General features: G+C 39.7%; 1 protein-coding gene across 7 annotated transcripts in view; it reads right to left on the reverse strand.

The window, feature by feature from the left end:
• The window catches only part of FBXW7 (F-box and WD repeat domain containing 7), a 283,629-nt gene that overhangs the window by 31,583 nt on the left and 234,597 nt on the right, over positions 1-17,449 (reverse strand). For all 7 annotated transcript variants that reach the window (XR_012158599.1, XM_073341352.1, XM_073341354.1 and 4 more), the window contains 2 exons: positions 5,203-5,337; positions 522-645 (listed from right to left, as the gene is read on the reverse strand). Coding sequence is in view for 6 of the 7 variants with exons in the window: in XM_073341352.1 (XP_073197453.1) it covers positions 522-645; positions 5,203-5,337 (259 nt within the window). In the remaining variant the exon portion in view is untranslated. The remainder of the gene's footprint in view (positions 1-521; positions 646-5,202; positions 5,338-17,449) is intronic.

The raw sequence follows: 17,449 nt of genomic DNA on the forward strand, positions 1-17,449 counted from the left end.
TCCTAATTACTACATCATTCTATTCTCCCCTTGTTACTGCAAGAATACTTACTTGTACCTTTATCAATTTCACAATTCGGTGCCTTTTGCTCTCACTGTACATCACTTTCCCTTTGTTTGTCACTGTGAATCACTGTACCCAAACTCTTTAAAGTATTCTTTCTATTCTCCCAGAAACTATAATGTGTTCTGTGATAGTTTGTATGAAAATTTACTCTAAATTGTAAAAATCATTTTATAGTATATATAATATACCAAATGGACACAGCATATATAGGTCTTTATACTACATATAACCTTTTTATAGATATAATGTTAACATTTAACTGCAGTTTATTTTAAGATATCACATTAAATATTTTCTACCTCTGCTTCAAAGATACTTATTACAGAGGTCAAGCATTAGTAACAAATTTACACTGAACTGAATTCCTTTTTCAAAATGTTAAGCTTCTTACATAAATGAAATGAACACCCATAGCTACTTCTACCACTATGTTAGCATTTTTCCTGAGCCTTACCCTCCTCTTTGCATTTCTCTCTCCACAAGAGGTTATCCTCAGCCAGAATTCTCCAGTAACGGCATGTCTGTGCTGCCTGCAGAAGGTCCTTGGGTTCCAGGAATGAAAGCACATATAGTGCCAACTGTAAAGAGGTAGGAGAATAAACACTGTCACTCACTGAACACAGTGATTGAGATGCAGACAGTCAAAATAGATGTATTAAAACAATAAATTGAAATATCAAACAGCCCAGAAGTATTAGAGACCTACAGTACATTTCTATAGGAGCAAAGTACTCCTGGACAAAATTGTTTTAATAATACCTTGAGATCCATGCAAAAATGTCACCTGGGAAATATTTTCTTTAAAAGAAACGAGGTGCCAGGTGTCGGGATTGTCTACTGAGTGTCAGACCTATATAATTAAGTTATGCAAATTATAAGTTATCAGAAACGAATTAGAGATGATTAGTTTGTGGTATACTATAATATTTGATTATTTAACTAATATTCAGAACAAAGCAAAGTTATTGTGGGAAATGGATTTGACAGTGCAAAGAACAGTGGGGATATATGTGGGACCAGTGAAAAAAATGTGCTTCCTAAATAAAAGTGAGCAAGCAGTAAAACCTGAAGTCTAATTAAAAATGCACAATAAAGCACTTACACAGAACACCCAGCTAAACAAATGGCAAAGACACAGGTTTGTGATTCCGGAGTAAATTTACAAAGTAAGTTTCTGTAGTAGAAACAGTTTGTGCCAATAGAAACAAATGACCAAAAAATGAATTTCAAAACTGATACTGGGTTGAGTGCAATGTTATCACAGCAAACACACAAACATATAGTGACTGTCCCAATTGTAAAATTGAAAACTAAGCTTGTTTCCTATAGTAAGCATAAGATGACCCCCGTGGAGCAAATTATCTTGCCATGCTTATGTTCCACTCAGCAGAGCTTAAACAGTAGAACAGTTGAGTTCCATGTGTGCTTGAGTTGAAGAACAGTGTGCAAATGCAGTTGATCAAACAGGTATATAACCTATTTACTGAACAGAATGCAAAAATATTCTTATGAGATGTTTTATAGAATACTAGGGTGCATAAGGGATAAAATAAATTATATTGATGTAGATTGTAGATTTCAGTAAGTTTATGTGGTGCATTTTAAAACTCCCATTAAGTACTAAGAAATAAAGTAGAATTTTAACTTATCTAGATGGTAACATTAGAGGTTACTGAGTTAATTTAGTCACCAGTTGGCTGGGTTAAACCAAATGGTGAACAAAATAAAACTAGACCGCTACATACAATCTGCTCCACTGTCATATATTATAAAATCTCCTGAACATCAGTCCTGGATGAGCAACAGAAGACATCTAAAACAAAATCAAGGATGTGAGTCCTCAGTTTCTGGAGATATTCAAGATTCTACTGACACTGCTCCTCTGCTGAGAGAAGTAACACACATCCATCCAATCACTGAAAATGAAAAACAGAGCGATAAAGACAGGGGCCAAGCAGCAGATCCACATCAGTGGCTAACAGATCACTGCAGAAGGGACAGTTTTGAGAAAAAAAACCTTCTTGTGCTTCTGAACTACAGACGGCTTCGGGCAGCTTCACTAGGAATAACACAACATGGTATGTTTCTTTCCCCACAGTATTCCTCACAAACAAGTAAAGGATTTCAAAGAAACCGGGTGCAGAAAACACGTATGTCAATATTAGTTACATCCACTGTGCATATTTAGTTAATATTCATAGTATATATTACTTCCATCCCCTAACAAAAATGATCCACTTAATGCCAAAGGACAGCTCCGACACTTTCCTCAGTTAAGAAGATAATATACTAGCACATGAAAGGAAAAGAGGGGCCATGACTTTCTAAGGAATGCCAGAGAATGGAACATAAGAACAGTCTTAATATACATGAAGAAAATACGGAACATAGTAGACCATATTCTAACACCAACATAACACTACTAAGAATGCTTCCCTATTGACCTGACAAGAGTCTGAGTTGTTGACCTGCAGGCAGTGGTGAGCTGGAGCCAGTTCGCACCAGTTCACGCGAACCGGTTGTTAAATTTAGAAGCAGTTTTAGAACTGGTAGTTAGGGCTCCCTGAGCTCCCGGCCAGGGAGGCTCCCCTGGCCCCTCTCCCACCTTCCCCCCTCTTGCAGAGCCTCAGCGTGCCACGCTGCCAGCGCCCTGGACCACTCCTGGGCAGCTCTGCAGCGCCTGCCGCTTTGAGCAGCATGGTAAGGGGGATGGGGGTGGGGCTGCGAGCTCCAGCGGGCCACGCGGCATCCATACACTCTGCCCTGAGCAGCATGGTAAGGGGGCTGGGAGGAGGGGTTGGATAAGGGGCAGGGAGCAGTTGGAGGGGGCGGTCAGGAGATGGGGCGGGGGGGTTGGATAGGCAGTCGCTGCCCCAGAAAGTCCCAGCCAGGCTGGGGCAGCCCCCCAGGCCAAGGGGGCCTCGACTTGCGGTGCTAGGGAGGGTGCATGGTGTCGGGCTCAGTGTTATAGAAGGGAGACAGGGCCAGCTCTAGGCACCAGCAAAACAGGCAGGTGCTTGGGGCGACACATTTCTAGGGGTGGCATTCCAGTGCCAGCCATGCCGCCCCTAGAAATGAGCGTGCTGCCGTTGCTCAGCTTCTCCCCCCTACACGGCAAGTCTGGGAGGGAGGGAGGAGAAGCTGAGCGGCGGCGCGCTCAGGGGAGGCGGCAGTGGGAGAGTGGAGGTGAGCTGGGGCGGGGAGCGGTTCCTCTACCCCACCCCGTTACTTCCTGCGCCCCCACACACCCTCGCTCACCTCCGCTCCGCCTGCTCCCCTGAATGTGCTGCCTCTCCCGCGCCTGAGACGGAGGGGGGAGAAGCGAAGCAGCAGCATGTTCAGGAGAGCAGGCAGAGCGGAGGTGAGCTAGGACAGGGGGTTTTGGGGGGGTGGGGGGTGGGGGCGAGCCGTAGGAAGCAATGGGGGGGGAGAATGCGGCACGCCTGGGGGAGGAGGTGGGGCCGGGGATTTGGGGAAGGGGCAGAGTTGGGGCGGAGCATGAAAAAAAGCGGGGTGGCCAAAAATTTTTTTGCTTGGGGCGGCAAAAATCCTAGAGCTGGCCCTGGTTGGAGAAGAGGCTCGGTGCTAGAGGGGGGTGCATGGAGCAGCATGGGGCTATGGAAGGGCTGCGGGGCCCCGCGTCCTGTCTCGGGGCAGGGGCCATGCTGCGGCTGGTACCTGCGCTGCGCAGCTATCCAGGCAGCCGCTCCGGGGCCCCACACGCAGAGGCTGATCCGATGCCGCCTCACTCAGCAGCCGCGGCCAAGCTCCATGCTGCTTCCTGCCTGCCCCAGGAAGCGCGACCAGCTGCACTGGGCAGGGAGATCAGGCACCATGTGACTGGGCACCGCATAGGGCCGGGGAGCCAGGCCCCTGGCAGCAGCAGCCTCCTCTGCCCCAGGAACTGGGCAGGGCTGGCTGGTGCCATGGCTGGGGACTGCCTTGGGCTTGCTGGGGGAAGCCCCCCACCCCCCCAGTCTCTCCCACTCCTGTGCTGTGGAGCTGTCCGGCCTCCGCCGCTCGGGGGTGGTCACATCCTGCGGTGGGGAGTCGGGCAGACGGCTGCCTTTGCCTGCAGGGAGCCACCGCCCCACATGCCGGGAGCAACCCCACTGATGCAAGGGCTGCAAGACTCCTGCTCCACCAACAGGCACCTGGGATGGAGAATGGGCCTGGGGAGGGCATGGGGGCAGGACAGAGCCTGTGGGAATGGGAAGAAGCAGGACAGAGCCTGGGGGGCAGGATGGAGCCTGGGGGGCAGGATGGAGCCTGGGGGTGGAGTGGGAGGGGGCAGGACAGAGGCACATCCCTTAAATCAGAACTTTTTATAGGGAACCAGTTGTTAAGATTTTGGCAGCTCATCACTGCCTGCAGGGTATATTGAAAGATATTTGTTTACCCAGGGGATTGCCTGGAGGTTAGAATAAGGGGATTGGCGTTTTTGGGTCCTTGTTGCTGGGGAATTTTCTCTTTTAATTATATAAGTAACACTAACAGACTTAATGCAGATTTAATAATGCATACACTTGGAGAATGATAGGTGCATATTACAAATCAAGAATAAATTTGTATATGTTGACTTTTTTTTAATGTGAAATAGTTCTATAGAACAGTATTTTATTGTCTCCTCAAAATGTGGAGGGGATGATGATCAAAACATATACGCTGATGATACAGAATATATGCAAGACTAAATCTGGCAAATCAGTCAAGAGACAAGACACTAAATAACCAGAAGGAAAACGTGGTTAAAGAAAACCTATCTAAGCTGAAAGAACTCAAATGACTTATAGTACAACATGGAACTTATCTCAGTAGTAGAAAAAAAGTCACTTGGACAGATTTTTTGAAGATTTTAAGATGCCTAAAGATGCAAATAGGCACGTCTGAAAATCCCACACAGTACCTAAATATCTTCAAAAATCTGGCCTTTAGCTCAGAAGCATACATTAATCTGAGAATTACATAATTAAGACATGGCAGTTTGTCAACTTGTAGTACTCTAACACCAATTAACAGTGTTTACATTGACAATACTGAATATCATAATTAGCATGGAAATGTTTAAAGGTGATAGATGATGCGTTACATAGTCAAACAGCACCCAGAGCCCAGCATTAACTGATCATCCTCACCTCTTTTGGGAGCAAGGAAATAAAGTCTCGTTGAAACTGGGGCTCTATCACTTGCATCATATGTTTCACTTGTGTTGGTTCACAACTATCAATGAGTTCATCTAAAGCAAGTAACTTCTCTGGTCCACTCCAGCTCTATAAGAGAGAAAGATATGTTCAGTGTTTGTACTATTTTAGTATACAATACTTATAAAGCTACTTTGCAAAAAGCCAGTATGCAGGATACCCAATGATAGTGTGTTTAGGCTTCCTATGGGTAAGTACCTTACCCCACAAAATAATTTGTTAGGGTTTTTGTGATAATCATTGGAAATTAAGCAAAATAAAATTGATGGAAAATGTTTAGAACCCAAACTCAAGTGCCAGTAGACAACTTTATCTATTGTATTGAGGAGTATAATCTATAACATAAAAATACAACATGAATAGTTAAAAATTGTACATTGTTTTAAAATCAATTTAGAATGTGTCGAGAGCACAGTGATTAGTGCAAGAGTACTCACTCCAATGAGTATTCAAATGAAATGTCCAAGTTCAGCCATCAGAATTTCACTGTTCTATTAGAAACTTTACTTAGAGTGTGGGGGAGAGAACGAAACCAAAAAACACCAACTGGCAACTTTCTCTAAAATACATCGCTTTGCTTATTGTCCAAAGGTTATTACTGCTATATGTTCATCTGCCACAATGTTATATTTCAGAATCCTGGCTGTAAACCAATATTTTATTTTGTAAACATCAATTTACTAAGTAAACATGGAATTTTTACTGGTAATTTTCTTACTTCAGATTCTTACTAATGGGCACCATAACATTTGATGACTTTAAATAGGCACTCATCTGAGAGTACAGCAGATTAGCAGCAGCATTTGCAGAAAAATTAATAACTGAATATATGCCATATCTGACAAGCATGTCTTTCTCAAACTCATCTATGCTGAACAAATTTTGATTTGTTATGCAAAAACAATTTCAAGAGAAAAAACAATAGAAAACTGATTTAGCAATCAAATTAGAGCATGAACAAAGTGTAAGAGAGGACAGAAAATGAAACAGCAACAGTGTTTTCTAAGTAGATTAGTATTCATATTTTTGAACATATGGGTTCGTCTAGAATGGCATATGCAAGTAAATTAACACATTACATTACAGTTGAAAGGGCTGACTCAGATACGAGAAAGCAAGATAGCTTAGAATTAAAATTCGTATGCCACTTTAACCTGTGCCTCAAGACCTAGATTTTCAGTATTGTGCACTATCACTCTTTGGATTTGAAATTAGGGTATATTATTAAAGACCATGTACTACAATGCCTAGACATAGCGAGGCAAGTTAAGGATAGAGTAGAAGTCAGAAAGATGAACTATGAGCAGAATAGTAATTTACTCCTCTTTATGATGTAAATTACATTAACTCATTAGAAATATTAGGAAAATTAGCTCCTGACTTCACACTTTTTGTTGGAAGACATTGGTAAGTTTTGAGGACTGGGATACGATGTTAGAGGAGACTGAAACCGGAACAATAGCATTCCCTGCTGACAACTGTCGAGATGATGTAGGCTGGTAGAAGCATGTCTGGGATTTAAAAATTTTAAAATATATATTTTTTGAAAAACATGATCTCAGTGGAGGTTTCAAAGATGCTCCTACCAACAGCTTTTAGAGCTCTACAATAGGACTCTTTCAGTGGGAACTCTCCCAATTGAAAACTATCAATCATCCAAACAATAAACCATACTTCTGAAAATCCTTTTAAGTAAAGTAGTTAGTGTGCATACACAGCAGCTGCTTATCTCATCAGCTGTTTTAAAACGGTTTTGTTTTTTATTCCAAGGCACTAGTTGACTAGAAATGTTTGCAACCTTTACTCTGATCTATCAAACTACTTTTGGATTGTATCTGTATTAGTCTCTCATAACTTCTAAAATAATTCTAAATCAATTTTGTTAGTAATTAATACAGTAAAAATAATTCAAAGAACTTTAATATCAACATTTTGTGCTGTGGCAGATGTTTACCATAGTTGTAAATCAATAAAAATTGTTAATGGCCCCTAAATTCTGATGACACTATTGCACATCAATGTAAGTAATCCTTACTCTTATCTTTACTGATAAAATAAAATGTAGAACTAAACTGAGAGGCACACACTGCCCTCTCCCTCCCCCCGCCTTCACAGGGGAAAACAATCTTTAAGACAGTAAAATCTATTCCTTCAGCTTTATAAGTTGGCTAGAGGCAACAACCTTAAAGACCCTTCCAAACAATCAACTGCTAAAAGACTTTTACTCTAGGGAGCTCTCCCGATTGGTCTTTCATATTTTTAAAAATAAACTGGTAACAGTCAGTAAGAGATCTCTGACAGAAAATATTTGGTGTGGAAAATTTTGTTAAGAGTGAGTAGTCTTGCCAGATAAATACAACTATATCTGTTAATGGAGGAATGACATAATTATCTTCATTAGATTAGCATCTCTGTGATCTATAGATTGACCTGTTAGCAAAAAATGGCACACAGCACATTCAGCAGAGACAGAGAGGGGAAGGAGTAAGTGTGTGTTTTATATAAATAACAACAGTGAACATGTTTGTAAAGTAAATAGGTGCCAAGCAGTGATGCAAAATTTCTAACATTTTTGTTCCTGAGCAACTCAGACATTTTATATTCCTAAAAATGTTCCAGGTAAAAAAGCTCCATTAACCCTACTCCACATTCGTGGGAATATTGTAGCCTGTAAGCATATATGTTGTGATAACTCATGAACCAGTGGCCCTCCAACTACGCAGTTTTAGGAAACAGTTATTTAGGCACATATACACAATTCAGCTCAGATAAATAAAATGTAATTTACCATGAAAAATAATTTTTCTGTATCAAAAAACAGTATGTGGGGTACAAATGTAGCCCAAACATATTGCACTGTCCTCTGTTTTTAGTAGCTCTGTGTGCACATTTGCTTCTAGTGAGAGTATCTTGTACTGTAATAGTTAGCATATGCTAATTGGATAATGGATTGCAGTGACAGCAGTTGCTGCATACAGTTACCCTACAGTAGAAGGTACTCCAGGAAGGTTGGTCCCTTCAAATCCAGGCATGTTTGGTATCCTCAGCACAGTGGACTGATGGTGGCTCTCTCCCTACCATTCTTGAGGGGATTGTCTGTCTAGGTATTAGAGTAGCAGCCGTGTTAGTCTGTATTCGCAAAAAGAAAAGGAGTACTAGTGGCACCTTAGAGACTAACCAATTTATTTGAGCATAAGTTTAAGGAGACTCTTGAGGGCATTTTCCGTGTTCCACAATTCAAGAAGGTGAACAAACGGGCATGATATTTTGCTTCTGATCTTAGAAAAGTGATTTGCAACTCTGAAAGTAAGAAGTTTTGTGATGACAACTTATTAAATGACAGTGACGTTGTGCCAGATCATGTCAAGAGCAGCTCTGAAAAGGAAGACTACATTTTCATTGACTGTTCATCAGGTTCATTTTCAGATAGGAGGAGCTCATGTTCAGCCCTGGTATAAGACTGGAAGAAACATAGTTGGGGATAACTTCACCAGTGTTCAGCTTCCTGAAGATCTATTTAATGAAAATTTGACTTATGTTGGAGCAAGTCAGCTGTACAGAATGAGATGCATCCACGTTGGAGCAGAGAAAAACTGCCATCAGTGTTCAGGTTTGCTGGGCCACTTACCCTGGCTTCCTATGTTCCAAAGAAGGGCAAGTTGATAATAATACTATCGACGATGCATCATGACAAGGTTCTAGGAGGAGACAAAAAGAAACCCCACATAATTCTCCATTATGACACTAAAAGTGCTGTCAACAACATGGGCCATCTTGCAAGAATGTACTCCTGTGGGTGCAAGATACAAAGGTGGCCAATATTTCTTTTCTTCAACATGCTTGATGTTGCTGGCATCCCAGGTTCCTTATTTGAGTCAGCAGTGATCCTGCTTAGCACCACACTCAACCAAAACAAGGCACTTATTTCTTGTCAGTCTAGGAGAATGACTCGAAGATGCACATATAAAGAGAAGAATCCTTGATATCCATCATCTCACCATGCCCATCAAAGCAGCACTCTCATCCCTTGGCTACTATAAAAAAACAGATACCATGGGATCACCCTGCAGACTTGGCAGTGGAATCTGCCACATTTGATTAAGGTCATTTGACCACAAGAGCTGCAAGCAATGTGGAGAATGCAGTGAATTTGTATGTGCTGACCACGCCACATCAATGCTGGTGTATGAAAACTGCATGCAGGCTCACACTGAATGAAACTCCAGCTAGTTCTTTCAATTTGCTAGTTAAATAAAGGTTTTTCTCCCTAAAACATTAAAGAATTGTTTCTGATTTCTGAACCCATTTGGGCTAAAGATGTCAGCCTCACTCCCTCCTTTGTTTTCTCCCACTGCTGTTTTTGTGCCTTTCCTACTCCTAACGTGTGTCTTACTATCAAGAAGCATTTATAAAATATTTTACATTGTAATATATAATATTTAACACTGTAAAGACCACTACATGGACTAAAAACACATATTGTGGACTAGCTGGATGGAGGCAATTAGATCTCTTTCCTACTCTGGGTGTAATCAGGGTCCCTAGTTTGAGCATATTCATACTTTGACCTGTTCTAGGTTTAATCTAGGTTATTACTTTTTAGTGTGCTGTTGAATTCTTTTAGTGGTTGAAAGGTGTGTCTTATGGAGATACCTGAAGATGGAGAGAAGGGGCTCTTCTCCTTTTGGGAGGGTGAACCAGTGTGTTGGTTTTGCTGTTGAGAACACTGCCTTTAGTTCCCTCAAACATGTATTTGAATTGGATAAACATAGTGTGCAGGGTAAAACATAACTATGTTGACTGAAGCTATCATGGGATAAGAGGGAAGGTCCTCTCATGGATTGGTAACTGGTTAAAAGATAGGAAACAAAGGGTAGGAATAAATGGTCCGTTTTCAGAATGGAGAGAGGTAAATAGTGGTGTCCCCCAGGGGTCTATACTGGGACCAGATGATACAAAACTACTCAAGATAGTTAAGTCCCAGGCAGACTGCAAAGAGCTACAACAGGATCTCTCAAAACTGGGTGACTGGGCAACAAAATGGCAGATGAAATTCAATGTTGATAAATGTAAAGTAATGCACATTGGAAAACATAATCCCAACTATACATATAAAATGATGGGGACTAAATTAGTTGTTACCACTCAAGAAAGATCTTGGGAGTCACTGTGGATAGTTCTCTGAAAACATCCACTCAATGTGCAGTGGCAGTCAAAAAAGTGAACAGAATGTTGGGAATCGTTAAGAAAGGGATAGATAAGACAGAAAATATCATACTGTCTCTATATAAATCCATAGTACGCCCACAGCTCGAATACAGTGTGCAGATGTGGTCACCCCATCTCAAAAAAGATATATTGGAATTAGAAAAGGTTCAGAAAAGGGCAACAAAAATGATTAGGGGCATGGAACGGCTTCTGTATGAGGAAAGAGTAATGAGATGACTAAAGGGGGAGATTATTGAGGTCTATAAAATCATGACTCGTGTGGAGCAAATAAATAAGGAAGTGTTATTTACTCCTCCTCATAACACAGGAACTAGGGTCACCAAATGAAATTAATAGGCAGCAGGTTTAAAACAAAAGGAAATATTTCTTCACACCATGCACAGTCAACCTGTGGAGCTCCTTGCCAGAGAATGTTGTGAAGGCCAAGACTATACCAGGGTTCAAAAAAGAACTGGATAAATTCATGGAGGATAGGTCCATCAATGGCTATTAGCCAGGATGGGCAGGGATGGTGTCCCTAGCCTCTGTTTGCCAGACGCTGGGAATGGGCAACAGGGGATGGATCACTTGATGATTACCTGCTCTGTTCATTCCTGCTGGGGCACCTGGCATTGTTCACGGTCAGAAAAGAGGATACTGGGCTAGATGGCCCTTCTGTCTGACCCAGTATGGCTGTTCGTATGTTCTTAAGGAAGGCAGTCTTTGATATGATGTGGACCTATCCAAGTGAGGGCTTTCTACTCAAATACCAGAACCCTGAATTGGATCTGAAAGTGCGTGGGAAGATGGTGTATGTTGTAGAACACTGGCGTGAAATATGGTCTAGTGCTTGTTCTGCTTAGGAGATGGACCACTGTGTTGTATCTGTTACAGTTTCTTCATGAACATCTTGTCTAGGTGGAAGTAAAGAGAACTGCAGAATACCAGAGAGGAAGTGACAAATGTGTGAATTACTGTGGCTAGGTCTCTATCTGAAAGAAACAGTCTCTTTGCCAGCCAGAAGTGGCAGAAGCTGGACACTATCATAGCTGCTGGGAGCAAACACCCTCAGTTACAGGCTTACCAGCTCCTCAAAGGGATTACCTCTACTGATCGACACTATTATGCATAGAAAATGACTTTCCAATCCCAGTGTGCCAGATTCCCATCTCTCATCAATCAAATGAGGAGGTTTCACAAACTTTGACCATATTAGACAAAAGCCCCCTTACCACAATAGTATATAAGAGGGAAAAGTTTAGGGAGAAAGTAAAGAAGGGATTAATATTTGATGTAATTCTGCCTCCAGAGGAACTTGGCAGGCACTGGATTTTTGGTTTCATGAGGAATTTCACTTTCAAAATTTGCAAGACAGAATTAAAACATTTTTTAGAATGCCAAAATTATATATGATATAAAATGGAATATCTAAAGATTCCGTTTCAAAAAGGCTGAATGTTGAATGAACTGGATATTTCAACCTTATTGAAATGTTTCTTCTCTTCTTTCAAAGCAAATTCTTGTTGAAGTTGACTCATTAATCAAAAGCAAAACATTTTGCAGAAATCAGTATTTACTGATGGGAAAAAGGTTCCACTGGAAAATTTCCAATCAGCTCTACTCTCTGTTTCCCCAACTGATTATGTCTTATCTGTTTCCCCAACTGATTATGTCTTATCTGTTTGTGTCCTTTAAAATATAAGCTTCATGGAGCAGAGACTTTCTTTTAGTTGTCATGTTCAAAGCACATAGCTCAGGTCAAATAGTAAATGAAAAGACTTCATAGAACATTTTAGTGTTCTTAAAAGACTCAGACATTAGCCTAGAAATTCAAATGAATGGAAATATACAGTTAATAGAACTCAAATAACTATAACTCTACTTCAGTGCCACCCACACTATCCTCAGAACAGGTGTCTGAGACCAGGATACGAAGTTGTAAGACCAGGAGACAAATCCGCAAACAATGCACATCTCAATTGAAGCAGTGACCCTAGAAATTATAAAGTGATTTTATCGAACTATTTCAATCAAGTTCATAGAGATTGTATGCTACTATAGCATTTAAAGTAAAATGTACACTAACTACAGAAAACTGTTTGTGTCTTATTTTGAACCATTGAGTATATGGAAAAGAAAATCTCTGTTCATCAAAAATGACCGATTCAAGACAAGTGTTTGAGACAAATCCCCCTAATTATACAGAATTATGTTGTACTGAAACTGATCATTAATATCTGAGGCTATAAACCTCTTAATGGCTGAACTAAAATTTATGTTGACACACCTGTGCACCGGGTGGAAGACAAATCAAATCACACTTATGTAGCAGAAATATACATTCAAAACCAAAGTCGTATATTCCAGAGTTTCTTGATTCTACAAGCAGCAACATAAGCAAAGTGGATTTAAGTTGTTCCCAGCTCCAAGCTATGAACTACTTGAAATTCTTACAATCAGAAGTCCTTCATCAAAATGTTTCCATCTTACACACAAGGCAGACAGGAATCCTGGATGGCAGATTGGCAGGAGCTGGACAGGCATTAAGGTTGCATAGGCATCAGGAACTGTATGTGTTTCCAATCCTTTATAAAATTTTCTTTCAACGAGTAATCTTATTTTGACTTCCAGGCCAAGCTTTTGAGAAAACTGCAAAGTTTTCTTAGGGCTTTTTCCCCCACAACTAATAAACATTTACAGCTGTACCTCCAGTTTAACAAAGTTGGTTTTGTTTTGTTCTTTATTTTTGGTCTGGACGTTCAATTTTAAAATTGATTGCAAAGACACTATCAGTATAGATGCATTTATAGACAAATAGGATAGTGCTACTTAACAGCCATCCTATACTAATAAGGGAGAAAGCGCTCCCATTTTGATTGCCACACAGAAAAAAAATCAGACTGTAAGAGTGACACTATCAGTGCATGCTCAGAAACTGCACCATCCTAAGTAATTTTTAACTATACTTTGTACAAGTTTTTATTTTCCTACTGAGGAATAAAGATAATAAAGGTAAGTGCCCTTGGAGGAGTCAAGGAGACGTGACTTTAAACCTGAAAGCCAAGAGTTTCAAAAGTTAGGTTCCAAAATAACAGGCTTGATTTTCAAAAGTGCTGAAAACCTATTGCTCCAACTGAAGTAATCAGTGGGAACTGCTGCATGATCAGCACTTTTGAAAATCAGGTCACTTATTTAGGAGCCTAAATCACAATTTAGAAACCTAACTTTAGGCTCTTTTTGAAATCATGACCTAAAACATTAGTTTAAATGTCTAGTTACATTTTTATTAAAAGCAAATTTATTTGTTACTGAAACAGTTTTTCTGTAGGCTAATATATGTATCTAACAAGTGTCATTCATAACAGTCTGCAACCATAAAGAGGCCTCGTTTTGCAGTCCTGACCAGCAAAACTCCCATTGACTAACAGCCTCTTCCTTTCCCATCTCTTCCTACACTCTCAGAAAATATTCAGCCTCCCATTTCACATACTCTGTTTTTCAGGGATTATAAATTCTAATTCGATAGTATGAGTCAATATAGTCACGTAATGTTTAAGAAAAGTTTTGTAAATGAGTTCCAATAGTTCATGGATTAGGAACCCAATCTTAGGAGGATCCAGGGACTTCTGTATAGATTATTTAGGTTAATCTTTCTATCTACCCAGTGGGACTCAGTGCTTAGTTTAGAAGCTACCATCAGAGATGCTTAGTTTTGCAGTTCTCAAACTGTGGATTTGTGTCTCCAGGGATAACACGCTTGTTAACAGCAAAAATATTTTTAAGTAAGTAAATAATATATAGAGGTGTGAAATAACATTATTGTCAACCATATTGTCCCTCCGCAAATTTGTGTACACAGATTCAATCCTTTACCTCTCTCTAAAAGTGCAAAGTTTCAAAAAGTTCAATGAATAGAAGATTGTTGTTGGAATAGATCTGGACAAGGAGAAGAAGTCTGGAGATAAATGTGAGAAAGGAGGGACAAGCAGTAGAAACAAAAGTGATACTGTTTGAGCAGCATATTCCAGAAGTCTTGAGGTCTTTCTGAGTGTAGCCTTCATTGATTTGAGATCTGCCACTAGAAGGGAAAACCTATCATGGCAGCAGGCCATAAGAGAGACCCAGTTTGGGAATATTTTAATGAAGTTCTTCTACCTATGAGTAAGACAGGTATATGTGCAAAATGCGAATGGTGCAACAAAGAACTGCAAGGACTGGTTGCCTGAATGAAACATCATCATGAGAAGTGCTCCTTTTCAGGAGGAAGCTGTGTTGAAGATGATGAAAAGAACATGTCTGAACATGCAGGCTCTTCAGGTTGGTAAACTTTTTTTATTTCATACTTCTTTCTTAAGGACTGCCTGTCTTCCTTCTGGACTATTCTTGAATTCTCCTGTTTGAGCCAAAAATATACTTGTTACTCTATGATACTATCATTTTAGATGGAGTTGTGATAAAAAATAAATAGCTGAAATAGGCAGATCTTCCTTTTACAATTTCACCTTTAAAGTAGTACTAAGTGTCAGAGAATGCATGAGTAATACTACATGAGCAGTATGGAAAAAATAATTAAATAACTGCATTGACTTATTTTGTTTAGGAGAATCCATCCTGAACATACAGGATTCTGAAAACTATCCACCTTCAAGATCACCATCCTTTTCTATAGTTATCAGAGTTATCTGCTAATTATAGTGTTTCAGTCACATCATGTATGTCACATAGCCACAGTATATCACCTGTAGCAAAAATCTCCATCATCCAGAAACAACCACAGGTAAATTTGTGATAAGAACCAGATTACAAAAAAGAGGTAATTGATGAAAAAATTGCCTGGCTTGTTTATGCAGCCGACTCTCCTTTCCGTACGATTGAGAACCCACACTTTATTAACATTAAGACCAGGATACAGTCCACCCAACAGAGCAGGTGTTGCAGGCAAATTCTGGATAAAGTTTAAGAAAGAAATTGAGCAGTGTGCAAAAGGTCTAGAGGGTAAAATTATTAACCTGAGTCTTGATGGGTGGAGCAATGTCCACAATGATCCTGTTGTATGTGTTTGTGTGACAACAGAAGAAGAGAATGTCTTTCTTACAGAAACAATTGATACATCAAGAATGCACACACAGCAGAATACTTACAGGAAGTAGCAGTAAAGGCTATAAAAAAAACTGTGGAAAAAAATTCAGATGTCTAGTACGCAGCTTGGTCACAGACAATGCTGCAAATGTACCCAAGATGAGAAGAAATTATTTAGAAAACAGTGAAGAGAGTCCCAAGCTAACAACATATGGTTGCAGTGCTCATTTGATGCACCTTCTAGCCAAAGACTTCAGTGTTCCAGAAATAAAGGCTAATGTTGTTGAGATTGAAAAATACTTCCGTAACTACCATTTTGAAGCAGCTACTCTGAAAAAAAGTAGGAGAAACCAAGCTAACTCTCCCACAAGACGTGCGATGGAACTCAGTAGTGAACTGTTTTGAGCACTATATCAAGAACTGGTCTAATCCGATGACAGTTTGTGAACAAAATCGTGAAAAAATAGATGGCACTGTCACAGCCAAAGTTCTCAACACTGGGCTTAAGAGAAATGTTGAACACATGCTGAGTGCCCTGAAGCCTATTTCTGTAGCCTGGAACAAAATGCAGGGAAATAGCTGTTTTACTGCTGACGCTGTTGAAATTTGAAAGGAACTGAGATCTTAAAAAGAGAAATATGCAATGACAGAGTTAAATTACAAGCACTAAAAAAAATAATGGGACAAGCACTATCTCATTTTCTTGCCAATATTCTCAATACTCGGTACCAGGGTCAAACCTTAACTGCTGAAGAAGAGTGGTTGGCTATGACATGGACATCCAGCAATCATCCCTCCATAATGCCAACTATAATAAACTTCCGAGCTAAGGGTGAACCATTCAAGAAAAATAAGTTTGCTGATGATGATTTGAAGGAAGTCACACCAGCGAACTGGTGGAAATCACTTAAGCACTTGGATTCAGAGACTGTTGATGTGATAATTTCACTAGCTTCTTCTGCCGGTGTAGAAAGAATATTTTCTTCTTTGGGCTAATTTATAAATTGAGAAATCGTTTGGAACCTGAAAAAGCAGGAAAGCTTGTTTTTCTTCTCCAGATTATGAACAAACAGGAAAATGAAGATGAAGACGACTGAGTTAACTGTAGAAGCCAATATTTTAAGTTTCTCATGTTGACCTGGCTGACATAGTAGATTTAATTTTTGTGGGTTTTTTTTTCAATATTTCATTTAACTATTTTAGTCAAAAACAATTTTAACAAAAACAAACCTGACTTTAAAAAACTTGAATGTTTAACTAAATTCAAAAATTCATATGCTTGTTTTGTTAAAATATTGTGTTTGCTGTGGAAGAAAAAAAATCCAGAATACATAACATTGTTGTTTTAGTTAAATAAAACAATTTAAATGTCTGTCTGGTGGTGATCTCCTCCTAATACAGCATGGCAAGAAAATCCTCCAAATATTAATGATTAACGTCTTGAATTGGAGATATTTATGAAGTCACTGGGAGGTGAACTATCTGCATCAATTATCTTTGGTAAATGAAATAACCAAACGATCATTCATTTTCTGATTAGCTGTAAAACTAATCTGAAAAGTTTTACACTTTAAATAAAATAAATCACTTTAAAAATGTATGGTGTGTACCTTCTAAAAATGAAACCTACATCTATCTCTGAGTTGTGAAGAATATGTATTAAGGTTATAACAACCAACAAGAATGCACTTTTATGCAGAAATCCATGATTAAATCAAGTCTTCCTGACTAGAGATTTAAATCATGATTTAAATCCATTTGATTTAAATCAAATCCACCCTGCTCGTTTATTGCATGTAGTTATAGACCATGTGAAAAAGTAAGCCGCATACTTAAAATTACCAATAAAATACCTCTGTTGTGAAACAAACAACTTTTGATAACAGAAGGGCTT

This window comes from Lepidochelys kempii, chromosome 4 (genome assembly GCF_965140265.1).
Source record: "Lepidochelys kempii isolate rLepKem1 chromosome 4, rLepKem1.hap2, whole genome shotgun sequence".
NCBI classification, from domain to species: domain Eukaryota; kingdom Metazoa; phylum Chordata; order Testudines; family Cheloniidae; genus Lepidochelys; species Lepidochelys kempii.